This window comes from Schistocerca nitens, chromosome 8 (assembly GCF_023898315.1).
Source record: "Schistocerca nitens isolate TAMUIC-IGC-003100 chromosome 8, iqSchNite1.1, whole genome shotgun sequence".
NCBI lineage: Eukaryota > Metazoa > Arthropoda > Insecta > Orthoptera > Acrididae > Schistocerca > Schistocerca nitens.
In genome coordinates this window covers 596,323,255-596,348,629 of record NC_064621.1, presented here as the reverse complement: position 1 = coordinate 596,348,629, position 25,375 = coordinate 596,323,255, and the positions used below count along the sequence as shown (strand labels likewise).

Below are 25,375 nucleotides of genomic sequence, written 5' to 3'. Positions count from 1 at the left end.
GTTTGTGGCACAACTTGACTAGAAGAAGGGATCGGTTGGTAGGACATGTTCTGAGGCATCAAGGGATCACCAATTTAGTACTGGAGGGCAGTGTGGAGGGTAAAAATCGTAGAGGGAGACCAAGAGATGAATACACTAAGCAGATTCAGAAGGATGTAGGTTGCAGTAGGTACTGGGAGATGAAGAAGCTTGCACAGGATAGAGTGGCATGGAGAGCTGCATCAAACCAGTCTCAGGACTGAAGACCACAACAACAACATGTAGCACTTCTGTGTGTGTTAGATATTTGTGTCCTTCTTTGAGCACATGTTCAGCAAAGGTGCAATCTGGTTTATTTAATCTCCAAAAATTGCTCAAATGGCTCTGAGCACTATGGGACTTAACATTTGAGGTCATCAGTCCCCTAGAACTTAGAACTACTTAAACCTAACTAACCTAAGGACATCACACACACATCCAGGCCCGAGGCAGGATTCGGACCTGTGACCGTAGCAGTCGCGCGGGTCCAGACTGTAGCGCCTAGAACCGCTCGGCCACTCGGCCCGGCATTTAATCTCCAGCTGCGTTCATGTTCAGTCAGCCTTGTTGCTATGGCGCGGCCTTTTTGACCAATGTACAATTTATTGCAGTCAGTTTCTCTGTTTTGTCCTTTCTGTCGAATGGGAGATTAGCTGTAGTGCCTTTTACATAAAATGAAGTTTTATAGTTTAGGGATTTCACTGTTTTGGCTAGTTTCTCTGATAGCTTACCTAGATATGGAATACACCACTTGGTTTTTGGTGTGATTGTTATTGTAGGGGGGGCATAAATGTAGGGTAAGATTTTCCTTCTTTGTTTCTTGTGCAGGATTTTGTCAACTAATTCGTGGTTACAGCCATTGTTATATGCAATATATTTAATGATGTCTACTTCTGTTCGGAAATTCTGACAATGACAATTTAAAGACAATAACACAACTAAAGATCGTATGTAAGTGCGTTGTATCTTAGTCCAGAATGTTTGGTTCGTAAGAACTCAAACTCCTTGAAACAATAACCAGTAATTATCTGAAGATGGCCTAATAAGCCGAAAACTAGTTCATACAAATAAAAAATCAGCAGAAAAAAAAACCGCCTAAGTGTTATTCAACCCTAAATACAATTCATCAGAGGAAGGCCAACTGGATCGGACACACACTTAGACATCGAGGGCTCATACAAGAAGTCACTGAAGGAAAAACTAAAGGAACCATAGGACAAGAAGATGAAGAATTCAACTTTTCGATGATGGAATGAGATTCATCAGACTGAAGGAACGAACTGAAGACAGGGAACACTGGCATAAGAAATTCTCCATACGAAGACAAAGACCTGCCACTAGACAGAATACTACATAGTAATAATGAGCTCTTATTTCTCTTATTTTATTATGATGATCATTCTCCTTCAGGCGAAAAAGTTGGTGACTGAAATTTCGTAAAATCATGCAAGTCATATATTTACCCTGATATTTTTGATGAACGCATTCGTTCATCCCCAATTAAGTGGAGACCCGCAATATTACAACAGAAAAGATAAACAAATGAAAACAGAAATTACAAAGCAGTTTATATCAAGTTAGAAGTCATGGAACGTTGACGTTTGTGGATATTTGTAGTATGTGACTTTAAGTTCGTATAAGTCAGCACCTGAAGCATTTTATATATTAAATGTTATTTAAAGGTTTCCTCTGATGCATTACTGCTACGTGGAATGTCAGTTGCGTGTTGTTTGCCAAATTTTGGTGGGATTCCATTTACGAAGAACAAAAAAAATTTTTAAGAAAGTTACATTCACTTATCCAGGTGTAGATGTACCACCATTCCTGATGTTCATAGCACCAAAACCTACAGCAAAAAGAACTACTTCAATTACTTTCGTGTAGATGGCAGAAGATGTTTCGTAGATAACTGGAATAACAGTGGATCCAATATTGAGCCGTGTGGCACACCAATGGTCATGTGTTTCCACACCGGGGGTGACAATTCTTTACGCGACCCTCTGTATCAGAGAGGGGCGGCTAAAACAGTTCCAGTGGTGGCGCCTACAGCCAGACCTGCGGAGTCTCGTATACTCACGTGCGACTGTCCAGCGGTGTCCAGGATCTCGAACAGCACCGCTTCACCGTCCATCACAGTCTGGAAGTGGTACACCTTCTCCAGCGTCGGGTCGTACTCACCGATGTAGCGCTTCGTAATGAACCTCACCACCAGAGCTGCAAAGTAAGAGAGCATTGGTGAGAGTTCGAGGGCAGCACATTCCTCCTGCCGGGGCCGCTCAACTCTCCGGCGACGGTCAGTCTGGACCCAGACGTACACAGCGGCACTCACCAGACTTGCCGACGCCGGCCTGGCCCAGAACCATGACGCGCAGAGTCCTCGGCTGACCGCGGGGTCCCAGACCCAGGCGGCTCAGGGGCGACGACATCTCAGCGCCGGGCTACCATCCTGTTCAGCTGCCCTGTAGTCAGAAAGAGGGCAGCACCTGCCGTACACAGTTAAAATTGCAACACCACGAAGGCGACATGCAACAAATGTCAAACTGGCTCTACATTCTTGGATATGTAAATCATTAGTATTCCCTCGGAACTGCACAAAGTAGCAAGGAGAAACTTCACCTACAGTCTGTAGCTGTAGGTCTCATGTCAAAGCGGTAGGTGGATCAAAACAAAATGTCCAGACACTCCGTACTGTAACACTCCGTACTGTAACAGAGGATGACAGACTAAAGGCCGAAATACCAAATGTCTTTTTCCAAAGCTGTTTCACAGAGGAAGATTGAACTGTAGTTCCTTCTCTAGATTGTCGCACAGATGACAAAATGGTAGATATCGTAATAGACGACAGAGAGATAGAGGAACAATTAAAATCGCTCAAAAGAGGAAAGGCCGCTGGACCTGATGGGATACCAGTTCGATTTTACATAGAGTACGCGAAGGAACTTGCCCCCCTTCTTGCACCGGTGTACCGTAGGTCTCTAGAAGAGCGTAGCGTTCCAAAGGATTGGAAAAGAGCACAGGTCATCCCCGTTTTCAAGAAGGGACGTCGAACAAATGTGCAGAACTATAGACCTATATCTATAACGTCGATCAGTTGTAGAATTTTGGAACACGTATTATGTTCGAGTATAATGACTTTTCTGGAGACTAGAAATCTACTCTGTATGAATCAGCATGGGTTTCGAAAAAGACGATCCACGAGACTCAGATGGCCATAGACACGGGTTCCCAGGTAAATGCCGTGTTTCTTGACTTCCGCAAGGCGTTCGATACAGTTCCCCACAGTCGTTTAATGAACAAAGTAAGAGCATATGGACTATCAGACCAATTGTGTGATTGGATTGAAGAGTTCCTAGATAACAGAACGCAGCATGTCATTCTCAATGGAGAGAAGTCTTCCGAAGTAAGAGTGATATCAGGTGTGCCGCAGGGGAGTGTTGTATGACCGTTGCTATTCACAGTATACATAAATGACCTTGTGGATGACATCGGAAGTTCACTGAGACTTTTTGCAGATGATGCTGTGGTGTATCGAGAGGTTGTAACAATGGAAAATTGTACTGAAATGGAGGAGGATTTGCAGCGTATTGACGCATGGTGCAGGGGATGGCAATTGAATCTCAATGTAGACAAGTGTAATGTGCTGCGAATACATAGAAAGATCCTTTATCATTTAGCTACAATATAGCAGGTCAGCAACGGGAAGCAGTTAATTCCATAAATTATCTGGGAGTAGGCATTAGGAATGATTTAAAATTGAATGATCATATAAAGTTGATCGTCGGTAAAGCAGATGCCAGACTGAGATTCATTGGAAGAATCAAAAGGAAATGCACTCCGAAAACAAAGGAGGTAGGTTACAGTACACTTGTTCGCCCACTGCTTGAATACTGCTCACTAGTGTGGGACACGTACCAGGTAGGGTTGATAGAAGAGATAGAGAAGATCCAACGGAGAGCAGCGCGCTTCGTTACGTGATCATTTAGTAATCGCGAAAGCGTTACGGAGATGTTAGATCAAATGTAGTGGAAGACTCTGCAGGAGAGACGCTCAGTACCGCGGTACGGGCTTTTGTTGAAGTTTCGAGAACATACCCTCACCGAGGAGTCAAGCAGTATATGGCTCCCTCCTAAGTATATCTCGCGAAGAGACCAAGAGGATAAAATCAGAGAGATTAGAGCCCACACAGAGGCATACCGACAATCCTTCTTTCCACGAACAATACGAGACTGGAATAGAAGGGAGAACCGACAGAGGTACTCAAGGTACCCTCCGCCATACACCGTCAGGTGGCTTGCGGAGTATGGATGTGGATGTAGATGTAGATATAAGGAAAGATCATGGGTCGAGTTTCTCATTCAGAAATCGCCTCGTGAACGGGTAATAAGGTGAAATGTCTACCAGTATGTGTTGAGATTCGGCACCAGCACGATAGTGGTCTAGACGGTGACGCGACAGAAGTCTTGGGGTGACTCCCAGTATCGTGCCAGACCTCCTTTTGCTCTGCGTAGAGCAGCAACTGGACGTGGTATGTAGTCAACAAGTCGTTGGAACTCACCTACAGAAATATTGAGCCCTGCTGCCTCTAAAGCCGTCCTTAATTGCGAAAGTGTTGCCGGTGGAAGATCTTGTGCATGAATTGGCCTCTCAATTATGTCCCAAAAACATTCGATGAATTCATGTGGTGCAATCTGGGCGAGCAAATTATTCACTAGAATTGTCCAGAATTTTCTTCAAACCAATGGCGAACGATTGTGGGCCAGTGGCATGGTGCAGTGTCATCTGTAAAAGTTCGATCGTTCTTTGGGAGGGGGGGGATCAAGTCCATGAATAGCTGCAAATTGTCTCCAAGTAGCCAAACATGACCACTTCCAGTCAATGATCGGTTCAGTTGGACCAAAGTATGCAGTAAATTTCATGTAAACACAGCTCACACCAATACGGCGCCACCACCAGCCTGCACAGTCCCTTCTTGACAACTTTGGTCCATAGCTTCGTGGGGACTGTCTCATAGTTTGAATCCTACTATCAGCTCTCATCAACTGAAATCCGAACTCAGACGACAAGGCCACGGTTCTCCAGTCGCCTAGTGTCCAACCGATATGGACACGAGCCCAGGAGACGCGCTGCAGGCTATGTCCGGCTGTTAGCAAAGGCACTAGCGTCATTCGTCTGCTGCCACAGCCCATTAACGCCAGATTTCGCCACTCTGTCCTAACGGATACGTTCGTCCTACGTCCCACATTGTGTTTATTTCACGCAATGTTGTTCGCCTGTTAGCGCTGACATAATGCCTGAAATTTGGTATTCTCGGTACATTCTTGACACTGTTGATCTGTTAATACTAAATTCCCTAACGATTTCCCATGCGTCTAGCTCTATCTACCATTCCGGTTTCGAAGTGTGCTAATTCCCGAGGTGGGGAAACCTTTTCATTTGAATCGCATCAGTACAAGTGACAGCTGCGCCGACGCACTGCTCTTTTATATCTTGCGTACGCGAAACTATCGCCATCTGTATACGTGCATATCGCTACCTCAGGACATTTGTCACATAAGTTACGATTTTTTGAAAGGATAGCGGGACTTTGTGGATAACTTTTGTAAATGTAGATAAATCTGGCACAGAACTGATCCTCTGGCAGCAGTAGTCGATTTTCGTAGCTGGCTAATCGCAATGCTGGCGTTTTCCAGCCGTCAGGGACTATCCACGCGTGTCATTCCCTAGACTCAAATGTTTGGGAGCGAATTGACGTCACTTCGTGTGTGTCGGCGCTGGTGCTCGCGATGTACAACTGCAGTTTTGCACTTCTGAGAATAATTATTAAAAATAAATAAAAAAAGTGTCTCTTCAGCTTGCGAGGTAGTTTGGCGACTGCAGCGGCTGCCGCTATTAATAGACCGCACGCAGCGCACCTGTTTCCGCCCACGCAACGTTTGCTGTATCTCTCACATCTTTCTTGGCATCTGTCTTCAAAGGAAAACATAAATATGACGAACTGCTTCTAATATTCGTTACTCTACTTCGCGCGAAATGTATAATAATCTTGGTGGAGATAGAACTGTAAGCTGGGTTAAAAATAGTAAACGGTTGTTTCTATCAGCCACGTGGATCACCCACCGAAGTGACTGACCGTTTCCGGTAACGCTTGGAGAGTGTCTCGCGTAATTGCTCCAATCACGCTGTAGTAAGCACTCAGTTTTCCTGAAATAGACTGGAAGACACAGTTAAACGCGAGTGGCATGGCAAAGATTAATGTGACATTGTATAAAACGGTGTCGTGGCAACAAACAGATCTATAATTTTCCATTCGGTGAACACAGAAATAGAAATCGTAAGGCTGCTTAGCATCACTGATTAGTGGTCTCAGGAAAGAATGATGAAAACCTATAGAAATACTTATCGTGAGCAACTGTGACGAGAAAATGATTTCTAATTACTTGGGCAGTCAGCAACAAAATGTGGAGGACCTATGGTACGCTTCAAGAGTATCGTACGTCATGCGCTATTATCTTTTGTTATCGGGTAATGAGGGCTGGAAATGCCTCATCTTGATCCATACGAGCAGGATTGTGCAATGGCCAGCACGCTGGACTCGCATTCGGGAGGACGACGGTTCAAATCCGCACCCGGTTGCTCACATTCAGGTTTTCCGTGATTTCAATAAATCGCTCCAGGCAAGTGCCGGAAGGGTTCCTTTGAAAGAGCACTACCGATTTCCTTCCCCATCCTTGAAACATTCGAAGTCCTCTCGCTCCAGTGACATCGACAGTCGTGGTTTGATAGCGACAGTAATTGTAGCCACAGATTCATTTCCTTGCTAATGAGACAAAACCCGCGGAGTGGTGTGGGCAGTGACCGATATCGAGGCCCTAGTGTTATCGTACGGGATGCGTCACGTTGCTGTGTGTGTTCACTCGGGAAAGCGACGTTCAGGTATTACAGAGATGAGGTACTTTTGTTTCGATATCTACAATATCCGTGTCCATACCACGTATTCGATATTGTGATACTGTCGTAGTAAATCCCACACTATCGGTATCTGTTGCTGCGAAGATTATTATCTTGCTAGTTTAATGAGAATTAAACTAGCAAGATGCTACTGTATGTAGCATATAGGAAACATAAATGCAGTAGTAAAAACTGCATAAGTTGCAAAGTTTACAATATACCAAATTTCAGCAACATATACGAGTAATAGTAAGTATGTAGTAACTACCTTGGAAAAGTTGTTCGATATTAATCTTACACTGGAATCGGTTCATGCAAACGGGCCGTAATTTCTATATTTTGCCTCATTTTCAAACTGAATGCTTTTATTAAAAAAGGCTTCTTGTAAGTGAGTGTTTCCGTCTCAAAGAAAAGCTTGTGGTCGTGCTCTGCAATAATGTGACGTAAGGATAGCACAACATTGATTTCGAGGCCTTTACGTTGTTTAAGGTTGCAAAATTTGACCTTTACTCTTAAAGTTTCTATTTGACTTTAAAGTTCATGAGAACTCTGCACAACTTTCTTCTTTCACCTTGTATTCTGAATAAGTGCTCTTGTTGATGATATAACTGTCTAATTTTGTAAAATGAAGAAACCGCACAACAGTTACTTAAACCACAACCGTTTATTGTGTACACGATCGGTTTCGGAAACTTAAAGTTCCATCAGATGGTGTTGAAACCAGGTTTCACAGGACAGAGCGGATCAGTTTGTAAAAAGGGGCCAAGATCAGCTACTGTTAGTTACACAAGAACACACAACTTTCATTCCTCGAAAACCAATGCACAGTTTTCTCTTTAAAACAACAAGAATCAATTCACGGCTGAGGGCCCGACTAACCTTTCAATAATAAAGTTTAAATAATTCCTTTTAAAACACAAGGATTTAGAGAAACGGCTGAAGGCCTTACTTAAGTAAAATTAAAATGTCCTTAAATAATTCCTTTTAAGGCACAAGAATTTAGACAAGCGGTTGAAGGCCTTATTTAAATAAAATTAAAATATCTTCTTGGCTAAAGGCACAAATAATATTTCAGATCAGCAAAGGAAATTCTTTAAAAGGCAAGCATTTACAGATCTCGGTTAAAAGCCACATTAAGGAAAATTTAAATTAATTCCTAGGCTGAAAGCCCAATAACATTTCAACATAATAAAAGGAAACCTTTAAAGACAAGCATTTACACAGTACAACAGAAAACCTTCTTAAGAAAACCTGAAATATCTTGACGACTGAAGGCCCACACAATTATTCAAAATAATTAAAGACAAATGTTAAGATAAGCATTTACACAGTACGGCTGAAGGCCATTTTAAGAATTCAAGATAATTAAAGAGAAACCTTACAGACATGAATTTACACACTACGGCTGAAAGCCACAGATTTTAAAACAAACGCGGTTGAAGGCCTAAATAGAGAGCAAACATGAATTATAAATAAAACACGACTGAAGGTCTAATCTTAAAATACTTCACATAAGGTTCGGCGAAGGCCATACGCTAAACATAGAAAATACAAAATTAATACACGGCTAAAGGCCTGGCAAGTTACTTGTGACAAAAGAAAATCACAATCACAAACAACAGAACAGTGGTGCTCAGGAGTGTTCCAAGGGTCGGCGTGGGAAGGAAACTCTAACAACAGTTTATGTGAGACAGGCAGCCAAGCGTAACATTAAATAATCGGGTGGCAGCACGACCTAGGGACAGCTGACGAACCAACCAACAACCGAATCAACTCCCTTCCACCCGGCCAACGGCAAGACAACCGAAAATATCAGCGAGGAAGAAGATCCCTCTGTCGCAACCGACCGACTGGCTACTCCAGTACGCAGACAGCATTTGAAAAGTCTCCCGAGTGAGCGCGCCAACTTTCCGTCGCTGCCAACAGATAGCGCAGCTGTAGAACAGTTTCAGAATGGCTTCTGAATGTGCTCTATAGGGGATAGGCAAAATAATGTGAACAGTGGTTGTAATGCGATGGTTCTGTTCGACTGTCAACAGCGCAGGTGAGCCACGTGTCGCGCTGGACTCTGCGCGTTCAGTACGGACCAGGCAGCAGTGCAGGTTGTTTGCGAGTAGTGCACACTTCGTACTTGCATTCAGAGGCCGAGGTCGATGTGCTGTGAAAGACCTACCAGAGTACCAAAGAGGGCAGATTGCGGGGTCCCACTAGCTGGAGCATCAGTCACTCTGGACTCGCATTCGGGAGGACGACGGTTCAATCCGGCGTCCGGCCATCCTGATTTAGGTTTTCCGTGATTTCCCTAAATCACTCCAGGCAAATGCCGGGATGGTTCCTCTGAAAGGGCACGGCCGAATTCCTTCCCCGTCCTTCCCTAATCCGATGAGACCGATGACTTCGCTGTCTGGTCTCCTTCCCCGAAACCAACCAACCATCAGTAACTGAGACAGCCGACTTATTGAATGTTTCAAAAGCATCTGTTGCAACAATCATGACAGCCTACAGAAAACAGTACGCCAACACGAACTGTATCAAAACAGCACAAAACCACGTCGGCTAAAGTGACTGCAGAACTCAATAGCCATCTTCTAGACACTGTCCGCCGAGAACTCCACAAAGCGAATATTCATGGACGATCTGCTATACCGAAACCATTACTGACGATAACCAACACAAAGGGGCGTAAAACATGGTGTCAGGAACATAAATCTTGGATGGCTGATCAGTGGAAACACATCATACGATCCGACGAGTCACCGTTTCCTTTATTTCCAACATCGGGCCAGATTTACGTCTGGAGAACGCCAAAACAAGCCTACAATCCTGATTGCTCGATTCCAACGGATAAGCATGGAGGTGGAAGTGTGACGGTGTGGGCAGTCATATCATGGTATTCTGCTGGTCCCATCATTACTGTCAAAGGCTGTGTTACAGCCAACGATTATGTGAATATTTTAGGTGATTAGGTGCACTCCATGATTTAAATGTTGTCCCCCAACAATGATGCCATATTGAAACGTCCCCTATTAACAATTTATACAGCACTGTGCTTAAACTGGCACACAATATTTTTAGCGCAACGCAATCTGACTATCAAAGATCCCTGCAAAAGAATGGCCCTGAGTAACATTAAACTATAACTTTCACAAATCACTTACCTCACAAAAATCTTCGTTACTGGAACTACTGCAGTACAGCGAGCGCCACTACTGCCAGCTAAATAAAAGATTCAAACTACGGAAGGCACTAACTACTGATAGGGATAGTTAGCAAATGAAAGATATTAATAGAGAACAAACAATGTATTTACCTTAATAGTCATAATATATATACACTCCTGGAAATTGAAATAAGAACACCGTGAATTCATTGTCCCAGGAAGGGGAAACTTTATTGACACATTCCTGGGGTCAGATACATCACATTATCACACTGACAGAACCACAGGCACATAGACACAGGCAACAGAGCATGCACAATGTCGGCACTAGTACAGTGTATATCCACCTTTCGCAGCAATGCAGGCTGCTATTCTCCCATGGAGACGATCGTAGAGATGCTGGATGTAATCCTGTGGAACGGCTTGCCATGCCATTTCCACCTGGCGCCTCAGTTGGACCAGCGTTCGTGCTGGACGTGCAGACCGCGTGAGACGACGCTTCATCCAGTCCCAAACATGCTCAATGGGGGACAGATCCGGAGATCTTGCTGGCCAGGGTAGTTGACTTACACCTTCTAGAGCACGTTGGGTGGCACGGGATACATGCGGACGTGCATTGTCCTGTTGAAACAGCAAGTTCCCTTGCCGGTCTAGGAATGGTAGAACGACGGGTTCGATGACGGTTTGGATGTACCGTGCACTATTCAGTGTCCCCTCGACGATCACCAGTGGTGTACGGCCAGTGTAGGAGATCGCTCCCCACACCATGATGCCGGGTGTTGGCCCTGTGTGCCTCGGTCGTATGCAGTCCTGATTGTGGCGCTCACCTGCACGGCGCCAAACACGCATACGACCATCATTGGCACCAAGGCAGAAGCGACTCTCATCGCTGAAGACGACACGTCTCCATTCGTCCCTCCATTCACGCCTGTCGCGACACCACTGGAGGCGGGCTGCACGATGTTGGGGCGTGAGCGGAAGACGGCCTAACGGTGTGCGGGACCGTAGCCCAGCTTCATGGAGACGGTTGCGAATGGTCCTCGCCGATACCCCAGGAGCAACAGTGTCCCTAATTTGCTGGGAAGTGGCGGTGCGGTCCCCTACGGCACTGCGTAGGATCCTACGGTCTCGGCGTGCATCCGTGCGTCGCTGTGGTCCGGTCCCAGGTCGACGGGCACGTGCACCTTCCGCCGACCACTGGCGACAACATCGATGTACTGTGGAGACCTCACGCCCCACGTGTTGAGCAATTCGGCGGTACGTCCACCCGGCCTCCCGCATGCCCACTATACGCCCTCGCTCAAAGTCCGTCAACTGCACATACGGTTCACGTCCACGCTGTCGCGGCATGCTACCAGTGTTAAAGACTGCGATGGAGCTCCGTATGCCACGGCAAACTGGCTGACACTGACGGCGGCGGTGCACAAATGCTGCGCAGCTAGCGCCATTCGACGGCCAACACGGCGGTTCCTGGTGTGTCCGCTGTGCCGTGCGTGTGATCATTGCTTGTACAGCCCTCTCGCAGTGTCCGGAGCAAGTATGGTGGGTCTGACAGACCGGTGTCAATGTGTTCTTTTTTCCATTTCCAGGAGTGTATATAGCAGTACATGAAAAATTTCAAAACTCCGCCATCTCTCTCCCCACATCCACCACTGCTGGCGGCTCACCTCCAACTGCGCAACGCTACGCGCTGTTCACGTCCAGCTGCCCAACACTACAATGGCAGACAACAATGCAAACTAGCCACAGACTGCACACAGCACAGTCAGTGATTTTCATACAGAGCGCTACGTAACGTTGCCGATAAGAAAACATAAACAGCCTACTTACAATACATCATGACGATAATGCATCCATTCACACAGACAGGACAGTACAATCGTGGTATGAGGAGCTTGCATCTGAACTGTTGTGTCTTCCCTGGCCAGGACAGTCTCCGGACTCGAATATCATCGAACCCTTGTTGGCGGTACTGGAGCGCAGACTCCGGAGCACATTTCCGCCTCCCTCGTCAATACAGGGCTTCGGTTCTAATAGTAATGTGGCATAACATTCCACTGGAGAATCGTTATATGGCAGTATTCCAAGAAGACTCGCAGCTGTATTACGGGCAAATGTGGGTCCAACCCCTGATTAACAAACCATCCCAAGTAAGTACAGCTTGTTCACATTATCCCCTGTAAGGTTACAAGCAAGGTAATGTTGCTGAATTTCTCAGTAAAGAGAAAGAAACTGTGCGGAATATTCACAAACGATTGTGCAAAGTCTATGGAGCACCTTCTGTCGACAGAAGTACAGTTAGTCGCTGGGCACGGTGGGCGAGGTCATCAGAAGGCGGTTCGGCGGAGCTGCACGATTTGCAGCGGTCGGGGAGACCGTCCACGGCTGTTACACGTGACATGTGGCAGCCCCTCTTGGACTTCACTTGTTTGGGCCATTAAAGTATTTCAATCGTGGAAGATGTTTTGAGGACGATCAAGAGTTGATTCACACAGTGAAGGACTGGCTCCACCACCAGGGCAAGGATTGGTACCGACAGGGCATACACGACCTTGTTTCGCTCTCGAGTAAGACCATAGAACAGAATGGAGATTACGTGGAAAAATAGGGTGTGTAGATAAAACACCATTCTTTCGTGTGTGTAATTCTCTTATGTTCAATAAAGAATTGTTGAAGGAAAAAATGCGGTGCATTAGTTTCTGGGCAACCTCGTACATACTTCATGCCGCTAATACAAGAAATAATCGTATTTTGTAGATGCATATCAGTATAGCATTTTTACACTTTTTGTTGAAACTTTACTAACGATTTCGTCTGAAATAAAAACCTTGGTTGTGATGACACAATGATAAAAATTATAAGGGTTGAATGACGGTTCTTCGTTATATGCTTCTGTCGCTTTCAGTTGTGTCTTTTATTGATACATACAAACACCGCTATTGTACTGTCCGTGTTGCAATTCTATTAGTTTCGTGTTATGGTTGCAGATCGGTCAGTCGGTACCTAGGACTCTGGTTAAGTTGTAAAGTGACAATGTGGTGAACTGGTTCAAATGGCTCTGAGCACTATGGGACTCAACTTCTGTGGTCATTAGTCCCCTAGAACTTAGAACTAGTTAAACCTAACTAACCTAAGGACATCACAAACATCCATGCCCGAGGCAGGATTCGAACCTGCGACCGTAGCGGTCTTGCGGTTCCAGACTGCAGCGCCTTTAACCGCACGGCCACTTCGGCCGGCGGTGAACTGGTGAACCCAGTCAAAGTGAATATGAAATATTGGTTGAGGTGACAACTGATAGCGTAGTTCTAGGTCTATGTTATCCTGGAAGTTGACAGTTTCGTTGTCAGTTACAAAATGGTTCAAATGGCTCTAAGCACTATGGGACTTAACTTCTGAGGTCATCAATCCCCTAGACTTAGAACTACTTAAAACTAACTAACCTAAGGACATCACACACATCCATGCCCGAGGCAGGATTCGAACCTGCGACCGTAGCGGTCATGTGGTTCCGGACTGAAGCGCCTAGAACCGCACGGACACATCGGCTGGCTCTGAACGAAGGAACCATAACGAAATAAGAAAAGAAACGCTTGCACTCATTTATTTAAATCCAATGAATCGTCCAGAAATCATGTGGAAGAAACGTGAAATAATTAAATATTAAGCTGTAATCCAAAGAATTTAGGATGTTATTGGGTATTTCATGAATATAACGAAAGTCAAAAAAAAGCTTGTAGTCATTTTTGAAAAATTCCATGAATCGTGCATGATTGTGTCGACAGAAACGTGAAATAATTAATTATTAAGTTCTAATCCCAAGAATGTGGGATGTTATTGTGTGTTACATGAATATAGCGAATATCTGAACGACGGAACCATAACCACAACGAAAGTCAAAAAAAGCGAGTAGTCATTAAAAAAAAATCCGATTAATTCTGCATAAATCATGTGCGCAGACACATGATTTATGCACAACTAATCTTTTTTTTTAAATGAATAGACGCTATTTTTGCGTTTTGTTATTGTTTTGGTTCCTTCGTTCAGACATTCATTACATCAAGAAACACACAATAACATCCAAAACTGTTGAGATTACAGCTTAATAAGTAATTCAACTGGTATGAGCATACCACACAACTGCTGTCACTTCGTTTGTACACGTGTATTTAGATTTAGCTTTCACGTTACCGTGCAACCTCTGTGGTACAACTGCAAAGATCGGTATACGTACTCATGAAGTCGATTTAGGTTCATTTACGCCATGACGACGTAGCGTTACGTCACTATGACGTAGGGCTCTCCTCAACTAGCGTGAGATGAATGCTACTCGTATTCACTACTGGCCATTAAAATTGCTACACCAAGAAGAAATGCCGATAAACGGGTATTCATTGGATAAATATATTATACTAGAACTGACATGTGATTACATTTTCACGCAGTTTGGGTGCATAAATCCTGAGAAATCAGTACCCAGAGCAACCACCTCTGGCCGTAATAACGGCCTTGATACGCCTGGGCATTGAGTCAAAGAGAGCTTGGTTGGCGTGTACACGTACAGCTGCCCACGCAGCTTCAATACGATACCACAGTTCGTCAAGAGTAGTGACTGGCATATTGTGACGAGCCAGTTGATCGGCCACCATTGACCAGACGTTTCCAGTTGGTGAGAGATCTGGAGAATGTGCTGGCCAGGGCAGCAGTCGAACATTTTCTGTATCCAGGAAGGCCCGTACAGGACCTGCAACATGCGGTCGTGCATTATCCTGCTGAAATGTAGGGTTTCGCTGGGATCGAATGAAGGGTACAGCCACGGGTCGTAACACATCTGAAATGTAACGTCCACTGTTCAATGCCGTCAATGCGAACGAGAGGTGACCGAGACGTGTAACCAGTGGTACCCCATACCATCACGCTGGGTGATACGCCAGTACGGCGATGACGAATACATGCTTCCAATGTGCGTTCACCGCGATGTCGCCAAACACGGATGCGACCATCATGATGCTGTAAACAGAACCTGTATTCATCCGAAAAAATTACGTTTTGCCATTCGTGCACCCAGGTTCGTCGTTGCGTACACCATCGCAAGCTCTCCTGTCTGTGATGCAGCGTCAGGGGTAACCGCACCCACGGTCTCCGAGCTGATAGTGCATGCTGCTGCAAACGTCGTCGAACTGTTCGTGCAGATGGTTGTTGTCTTTCAAATGTCCCCATATGTTTACTCAGGGATCAAGACGTGGCTGCACGATCCGTTACAGCCATGCGGATAAGGTGCCTGTCATCTCGACTGCTAGTGATACGAGGCCGTTGGGATCCAGCACGGCGTTCCGTATTACCCTCCTGAACCCACCGATTCCATATTCTGCTAACAGTCATTGGATCTCGACCAACGCGAGCAGCAATGTCGCGATACGATAAACCGCAATCGCGATAGGCTACAATCCTACCTTTATCAAAGTCGGAAACATGATGGTACGCATTTCTCCTCCTTACAAGAGCCATCACAACAACGTTTCACCAGGCAACGCCGGACAACTGCTGTTTGTGTATGAGAAATCGGTTGGAAACTTTCCTCATGTCAACACTTTGTAGGTGTATCCACCGGCGCCAGCCTTGTGTGAATGCTCTGAAAAGCTAATCATTTGCATATCACAGCATATTCTTCCCGTCGGTTAAATTTCGCGTTTGTAGCGCGTCATCTTCGTGGTGTAGCAATTTTAATGGCCAGTAGTGTATTTCTGTGGTTCGAAACGGAAACATCGTTAGAGGTTGTCTATACGAATCAGCTGTTCGGGCGTCATTATTTTCTGTGACCGTTAGCGACAGGCGTTCGGCATCAGAGCGTAGACGGCGCCTCGTTCAGTTTTAGCGCCCGCGCTGCGGCGACGTGGGTAGGTAAACAAGAACGCCACTGTGTGGCGCGTCTGCGCCGATGTAGACGGGAAGCGACGGCACGGTGTCTGCGTATCGGTTCGCGCAGCGCCGCGGCCGCTATGCAAATGAAGGCAGCGAAACACGAGGAGACCGCAAAAGCGCCGCGCCGCCTTCATCGCGTGTCAGCCTGCGTCCGGCGGGGTCGGCCTGGACCACTGCCAGGCGCGGGAAGGGGAGGGGGAGGTGAGATTGGGGGGGGGGGAGGGGAGGGGAGGTGGAACGCACACGTCGCACGCGAGGACGGGGACCACACCAGAGCACGTCCTTTCCGCTCGCATCTCGCCCCTTGGTAGCTACGCATAATCCGTCATACTGGATAGAAATCATTGTTCGTGGTCGGTGTATTACCCCAGCATACCTGTTCAAACAAGGCTCCGGGAGTAGACAACGTTCCATTAGAACTACTGACAGTATTGCGAGAGCCGGTCCTGACAAAACTCTACCATCTGGTAAGCAAGATATATGAGACAGGCGAAATACCCTCAGACTTCAAGAAGAATATACTAATTCCAATCCCAAAGAAATCAGAAGCGAAAATTACCGAACTATCAGTTTAATAAGTCACGGCTGTAAAATACTAAAGCGAATTCTTTCCAGACGAATGGAAAAACTGGTAGAAGTCGACCTCGGGGAAGACCAATTTGGATTACGTAGAAATATTGGAACACGTGAGGCAATACTGACATTACGACTTATGTTAGAAGAGAGATTAAGGAAAGGCAAACCTACGTTTCTAGCATTTGTAGACTTAGAGAAAGCTTTTGACAATGTTAACTGGAATACTCTCTTTCAAATTCTAAAGGTGGCAGGGGTAAAATACAGGGAGCGAAAGGCTGTTTACAATTTGTACAGAAACCAGATGGCAGTTATAAGAGTCGAGGGACATGAAAGGGAAGCAGTGGTTGGGAAGGGAGTAAGACAGGGTTGTAGCCTCTCCCCGATGTTATTCAATTTGTATATTGAGCAAGCAGTGACGAAAACAAAAGAAAAATTCGGAGTAGGTATTAAAATCCATGGTGAAGAAATAAAAACGTTGAGGTTCGCCGATGACATTGTAATTCTGTCAGAGACAGCAAAGGACTTGGAAGAGCAGATGAACGGAATGGATAGCGTCTTGAAAGGAGGATATAAGATGAACATCAACAAAAGCAAAACTAGGATAATGGAATGTAGTCGAATTAAGTCGGGTGATGCTGGGGGAATTGGATTAGGAAATGAGACACTTAAAGTAGTAAAGGAGTTTTGCTATTTATGGAGCAAAATAACTGATGATGGTCGAAGTAGAGAGGATATAAAATGTAGACTGGGAATGGCAAGGAAAGCGTTTCTGAAGAAGAGAAATTTGTAACATCGAGTATTGATTTAAGTGTTAGGAAGCCGTTTCTGAAAGTATTTGTATGGAGTGTGGCCATGTATGGAAGTGAAACATGGACGATAAATAGTTTGGACAAGAAGAGAATAGAAGCTTTTGAAATGTGGTGCTACAGAAGAATGCTGAGGATTAGATGGGTAGATCACATAACTAATGAGGAGGTATTAAGTAGAATAGGGGAGAAGAAGAGTTGGTGGCACAACTTGACTAGAAGAAGGGATCGGTTGGTAGAACATGTTCTGAGGCATCAAGGGATCACCAATTTAGTATTGCAGGTGAGCGTGGAGGGTAAAAATCGTAGAGGGAGACCAAGAGATGAATACACTAAGCAAATTCAGAAAGATGTAGGTTGCAGTAGTTACTTGGAGATGAAGAAGCTTGCACAGGATAGCGTAGCATCGAGAGCTCCATCAAAGCAGTCTCAGGACTGAAGAGCACAACAACAACAACGTCTGTTCAGCACAGTGCATTTGGTTGCCTGCCAGAAAAGTATCGTCACTGGACGATCGTAAGGAAATGCAGAAACACTTGTGAAACCATGTCCACGTGGTGTAATGGGCGGCAGCTCACTTTAAATGTGGATAAATGCAAGGCCTTCTTCCTCCTAGCGCCTTCCCATTGGCACGAGGTCCGCTTTTTGGATCAGTGCAAGCCACTTCTTACGATCTAAACCTTCCCGTGGATTATTCCTTCTTGATCTTACGTCTGCGTATATATTGTACAGTCACGTTAATGTAAGTCTTTCACGCTCTCTCTGACCGACTGAAGTCGGTTGTGCCCGTACGGTGTGTCTCTGGCGATAAAGTCTTCAGTCTTGCATCTTCTCACTGATTGGGGGCCATTCTAGCTAGTTGTCTAATCGTTTTGTGGTTGATACGGCCGAGCAGAGAAATTTCTAACAATCTTCTCAGTCTCCACATTTCCATGACGTATAATGTGTGCTCTGCTCCTTTAGATATGAGACAACAGTCTGTGCCGTATAACGTGACTGGCCTCACCACCAGTTAGTATATTTTTTATTTTAGGCAGATAACCATTGTAAGTAGTCTGTTTAGGTTTTCTTATTGGTAACGCCACGTAGAACTCTGTATGAAAATCACTGGCTGTGCTGTGTGCAGTCTGTGGCTGGGTGGCATTGTTGTTGGCTATTGTAGTGTTGGGCAGCTGGATGTTAACAGCGCAGATGGAGGTGAGCCGCCAGCAGTAGTGGATGTGGGGAGAGAAATGGCGGAGTTTTGAAATTTGTAAGACTGGATGTCATGAACTGCTATATATATTATGACTTTTGATGACTATTAAGGTAAATACATTGTTTGTTCTCTATTAAAATCTTTCATTTGCTAACTATGCCTATCAGCAGTTAGTGCCTTCCGTAGTTTGAATCTTTTATTTAGCTGGCAGTAGTGGCGCTTGCTGTATTGCAGTAGTTCAAGTAACCAAGATTTTTGTGAGGTAAGTGATTTGTGAAACGTATAGGTTAATGTTAGTCAGGGCCACTCTTTTTAGGGATTTTTGAAAGTCAGATTGCGTTACGCTAAAAATATTGTGTGTCAGTTTAAGCACAGTCATTTATAATTGTTCTAAGGGGACGTTTCATATGACGACCCTTAGCCGAGGATACCTCACTGGAATCTTCTGATTTTTTCTTGTAGTTTTAGTGTAGCTTTTGTTTATTGCTAGCGCGTAACTGTAGAGAGAATCTCCTTTGTAGTTGCAGTCTTTCATCGTTGTACAGTAAAACAGTTGTGGCATGCATGTAGATTTGCACCAAGTATTTCGCAGCTGCGCTTGCGATTAACTAGATATTATTTTCAGTGTTATCTTAATTTGTTTTCTTATTTTTGCTCTTCAAATTGTGCTTTTCTGTGTTGTCGTGTGAAGTATTGTGACAATAATGGCGTGTGAAAAACGTAATACGAGGCTCCAAAGTAAACTCAGAAATGACAGTGAAGACGAAAGCAGTGTGTTAGCGCCACCGTGTGATGAATTAACTAATGTTCAACATAGTAATTTGGTAATTGTGCATAGGGAAATGGAGCGGGCGGCAAACAATGGTGTAGACAGTGAAACAATTAGTGAACAGGGAAGCATTATCGATCGATCGGTCGGCAACAGCCCGCCTCAGGAATCGGGAATGACACGACACAGTCTTGCAAATACTGTAGATTCCGGTTTCGCGTCCTCGCCGTTTTCTCAAACAAGTCAAGACACATTTTCTGCTTTTCAAAATGCGAATATTGTCGGTTCAAATGCATTGCCGAATAGCACTGAGGAACATGTTTCAGACAACAGTACATTGTTATTACAATTAATGCAACAAATGGGACAAAAGCCTCAAAAGTTAGACACAATGGAACAAAATCTTCAAAAGTTAGACATAATGGAACAAAATCTTCAAAAGTTAGACACAATGGAACAACACCAGAGAGAAACACAGCAACAGTTAGACACAATGGAATAAAATCAGAGACAAACACAGCAAAAGCTTCAAAAGTTAGACACCACACTTGAAGAAACACGTGAAGATTTAACTGCTGAGTTACATAACATTGAATCGAAATGTCAAAAAGTCTGTAATGACGTAAAAACACAAATTTGTGAGCATTTTCAACCTATTTTTTTGTGGCATGAAAATGCATTACAGAATCACGAAGCAGCCATAAAAGAACTGCAAACCATTGTTCACGAAAATCATGAGATCTTGTGGGCTAAAATTGACTCAGTTGCATCTACCGATTCGGTTACGCTACTTGCAAAAACTCAGGAAAACTTAAAGAACACAGTAGATACGATTTCAACACAAATGGATACTCTGAAACTTGGTTCAGAAAAACACACTGAGGAAATAAGTACACTATCGGAGAAAGTTGCCGAACTTTCGGATGAGTTCACTAACTTATCTGCAAAGGTAGATGATGATTTGAATGACACAAGACCTGTAGCCATCACTGACACATAAGAGTATCAACAAATTAAGAAATTCAAACAAAATCAAAATCAAATTAATATGCAATACAAAAGAGAAATCCGGGAAGTACAAGATCAGTTGGCACAAGTAATACAAAAATTACATATTTGAGAGGACACTCGCGCTGCAACACGGGAAGAGGAAATTAGAAATACGGAAAAGCCACAAAATAGTAACACAGGGCATTTCGGAAATTATGAAAGAAATTGGCAAGGTGCACCGAATTTTGAGATGGAACCGCCGACACGACGTAACAATGACCGATTAGCTACTCGCCGACACGATGATTTTGACTATAAGCTGTTCATTACTACATGTAAATTCAAAACATTTAAGAATTCTAGCAACGAAATTCATCCACAAGCGTGGCTTCATCAATTCTCTCCTTGTTTCCCCCTCCCCCCCCCCCCCAACTGCTCATTAGAGAACAGATTAGAATTTATGTGTGGCTACTTAGAGAATGAACCAGCTGAAAGAATGCGATCGGTCATGCACGATTGTCACAGTGAAGGAGAATTTTATCATGTCTTCCTCTCAGCATATTGGTCTCAAGCTACACAAGACCGAGTAAAACATAGCATCATAATGATGAAACATTTCGAATAATCTGAATTTTCCAGTCTTGTGAAATATTTTGAAGACATGTTGCACAAGAATCAGTACCTGTCAAACCCATACAGCCCCTCAGAACTCATCCGCACATGCTTAATCAAATTACCTGAACATTTACGACATATTATTTTGGCAGGACGCTGCAAAGACGACATTGAAGCTTTTCAGGGACTCTTACAAGAATTAGAAATTGACACTGACAATCGCGGAACGCGAAAACAGGAACACAAGAATTACAGGTCACATCCGTCGCAATTCCGCGATGACAGAAATAATAAATGGACACGACAAGGCTATTCTTACAACGTAAATCGTGACCAAAACAGACACCACCCATATGATAACCATTGGCAGAGTAATAGTTGCAGAGAAAGATCGCATTTCCGTAGTAATGAATATGACAGAGACAATCATAGAAACAGACAATATGGCAACCAGAACTATTATTATCACGGGAGACAGAATAACTTCAGACGCAACGGTCCACCGTGCAGTGATAATTCAGGGAGAAATTCTCCACCACTTAACCGACAAGAAAGAAACTACAGGAACTACCGACATGACGACAGACGATATAATCATAACGCCAGACCTGAATTTCATCAGAACTGGCTGGATTCAAACAGGGCTGGGCCCTCTCGGCAAGGTGAATTTATAGAAGTTAAGTCTCCTAATCCCAATAACGACGCGCGCCAACAAAGGAACAGACAATGACTTGCACCGCAGGCAGCCGCGTACGCCGGCTGGCTCAGAGAAAAATAACATAGGCGCTAACCTTGAGAAAAATTCCAGTATTCTTTACCGATGTATACTGCATGATAATTGCGTTTAAGTTGAAACTGAGTATTAGGAAGAGTAAAGGTTTGCACTACATTTCACATGTAAAACCATCTATTGAAAGATAATCTGCTTTTTAACTTTGTCTTTGCCATAAAACTTTTCACTTTACATTACTAGTATGCTTTGTCAGACTTAGAATCTGTTAACATGCAACAATGTTTGAAGTTAAATATCCAGTCAAGAACCAAGAGAACTTATTTAAACAGAAATTACGCATGCATTGTTATAGTGAACAGACGACACAGTATTATTGTGTGTGTACATTCTTGCTTGTTAGTTGTACGATTACGTAACGACTATATGGCTCACATACTTAGAACATGTACCGGTACTGCTAATGAGATTTTAATGCAACATTTTGGTTTACTTGAAAATCCATTCTGGATTTAAAGTACTTTCTGTGAGATACCAGATGAAACAGTGGTTAGTTATGTGACAGCTACACGATTTTATCACGACACTACTAATGAGTGACAATTTACGATGTTGCTTTTGCGGTGTTTCCGTTTTATATCTGCACAGTTTTTCTGAATTATTCTCGAAATTAAAACATGTTTTAGTAGTAACTTTTGTGGTATAGCTACAATGAGACAGCCTTTTCCGTAGCACAACAATACGTTACAGCACAGTACTTTCTTCATCACGGCAATAGGCATAATAACTAAGATATCTATACACAAAGCATTTCACTTTTGTTTATCATGAGGTAAGTACATTGACTTTTGCAGAACTTAGCTTTCGGAGGACGAAAACTACGACACTTCCACAGAGATTGTCTTAGAACAAGATGCACAGTTTAGCACTACAGTACACGTATTTGAGTGATTAATTTTGTACTTAAAACATTAATTTTTAGAGATTTTTGAATTACAATGATACAAAGTTTTTCTGTGATACATTTCATTCCATTGCTATAATCTGTAACACCTGAGGGTATAATTACATTAATCCTCAGGGGGGGGGGGGTACACGCTTACTCTGTGTACCATGTGTTTGCCAAGCACAAGGAGCCCTAGCTAATATAGTATTTGTTTATACAACTTTACACATCGGTACTATATTTCTCTAACACATAAATTACACAGCTATCTGATCATTTAACTGAGAGAGACAAACTTTTTTTTTTACTATGTCAGTGACACATGTTTACGCAATTACACAGTTGGATAATTTCACACATATGAAATTATATTTTGTCTGTACTTTGTGAACTGTTCATATTTTTTTCGGAACCATTGTGACACTATGAGAGCTTTGAATGATGTCTTTGGTATGGGATCATGATATTTAAATTACGTTTGAGGTAGATGACACTATTTAAATGAGCAGAGAATTTTTTTAGGTTTTGAAATTGTTGCAGAAAGCTACGACGTTTTTGAGATTTGATGTTATTATTACGACGACGATGTGTATTATGCTGTTGAGGTATGTTTATCATCAATAAGCAGACGCTATATGAGGAATTTGATTATGCTATGTATTTATTATGATGAAATATTGAAGAAGTGTCTACACAAGATTGACGTGTCGACGAATATGTATATGTGTAATAAGGTAAGGAATAATGAGTAATGGTTAGGGACTCTGACTTGTGAAAAAGGATGTTGGAAACCAAAAATCGTACTTTAAGAGTTATGAAATGTGTGTAAATGCTTGAATGTACCACAATGCCGATGAAAATTTTTTGGACACTGTTATATTTACAGAATTTTGTTTCTACACGTTTGTAACACAAATTCATGACCTGTGGAATTTTTTATATGAGACTGTCACTGTAGCGGAAACTGCTGTCGTAAATATTTCAGTAAGAAATGTAAGTGACCTTGACGTAATGCGTTTTGGGCGCTCAGCTGAGAGATAGTCATCTGACAAAAGAAAGCCATTAGGTGGAGAAAAAAAGAGGCCATTATCCTCACTATTGACATTCTTTTGTAGAAAGCATCGGAAATACGACACGCTCATTACTTGGAAAGATACTTACATCTGCACACCTGATTATGACAAGCGTCTTTCTACGAGAGTTGAGAGAATTTCTACTAACTTATGAAATGTCATATGACTATTGAATGATATTTTTATGCTTTGTACATAGTTGCTTATTTCATTTGATATCTGTTTTCCAGCTGTGTTGCAGCATGGGTTTTATAAAATAAAATTAAATGCATTTGCTAATGTGAACACTTTCTGTCAACAGATCTATTAAATAATTATTTTATGATCCACATTCTTCGAAAAAGGAGCTCTTGTAATGGAAAGAACAATAAGAAGGGACTAATAACAGTAACTGCATATATAATTTTCTTTTCAAGTACTTGGTAATTTGTTGTAGAATTAGTTTTTGTGGTGCACCACTTTAATTACATAGATATTAAGATGTGATTATACATATCCCTTATCTACATTGTTGTCCTTAGTCTACTATTTTTTCTGCTTGTGGGTTTGTTATGTTTAGATATAAGTTATTACATTTACTGCTGCTTGCTTTGCCAATTTGCATTTTTTGTCATTGCTGTTTGCATTAATTGTTTTGGGCTGCTGCATTACCTTGTCCCTTAGTTTAGCATCTGAGCTCAGTAGATTTAAGTTAGCTTAAGAGGGATAGACTATATAAGAGAATGAGTTACAATGAATTGGAAGAAATGCATTGTGAAGTTTTACGAAAAAAGTACGGAAAGCAGGTATAAATAGCATTTTTTGAAATAATGAAGAACGAAGGGAGATCTCCAAGAAGTAAAGAAAGTTTTGTTTGCAAGATACTGCAGTAAAACAAACCCTGTCCTTTCACTTTCTGTTATTCTGCTATGTGTTTGTGTACTCTCGTGTATTTGTGTTTTTCCTGTCTTTATGTGTTTAGCTAATACGATTTATGTTGTAAAATTTTTCTAGTACAAAGCTACATTCACTATGAGGAGGAGTACTGTTATCCTCAAATATAATTTGCATTGATAATATGTTATTTACTTTGTAAAGGTGTTTATCGACATTATTAATTCTGTTCTGTTTCAATGCTCATGTGTGAAATTAATGTTTCGAAAACTATTCTCATTATTTTATATATTTACTTACGTCTTAATGCCTGTAACACTGATGTACATGTTTATTTCTATTCTTTTGTAAAGCCTGTTTTACTACAAATGTTATCTGTATTGTTATGTTCTTTAATGATGTATTTTGTACCTTTGTTATTGTATTCTTACGTTATAAAATTGTAATTGACACCAGTTCATCAAATTAAGTATCATTTCACTGCATACGTTTCTGTTGGTCATATTATATGGACAATATGTGAGAAGCAGGGACTGATAGTGTTTGCATGTGTGTTAATAATTCAGCAAGGGACTGGCTAACAGCATTGCTGGTTCTAATGACATCCCAAAAAAATTTTTTGTGAGTGCACAAGTGGTGGTTCATGGACTTGCTATATTGTCCACAAGACTCTTTGATGGTGATTGTGCACCTGCACAGTCGCAACAGATGGCTGCTAGCCATCTCTACAAGGACTATAGTGGGTCTACAC

At 42.9% G+C, this 25,375-nt stretch overlaps 1 protein-coding gene across 3 annotated transcripts in view; it reads right to left on the bottom strand.

Moving 5' to 3' along the window:
• Window positions 1-25,375, bottom strand: part of LOC126199215 (ras-related and estrogen-regulated growth inhibitor) — a 197,929-nt gene that overhangs the window by 99,775 nt on the left and 72,779 nt on the right. For 2 of the 3 annotated variants that reach the window (XM_049935993.1, XM_049935995.1), the window contains exons 2-3: window positions 2,348-2,501; window positions 2,096-2,232 (exon numbers count right to left, since the gene is read on the bottom strand). In XM_049935993.1, the coding sequence (XP_049791950.1) occupies window positions 2,096-2,232; window positions 2,348-2,444 (234 nt within the window). In that variant the 5' untranslated portion in view covers window positions 2,445-2,501. The remainder of the gene's footprint in view (window positions 1-2,095; window positions 2,233-2,347; window positions 2,502-25,375) is intronic. The other variant, XM_049935994.1, reaches the window with a different exon arrangement.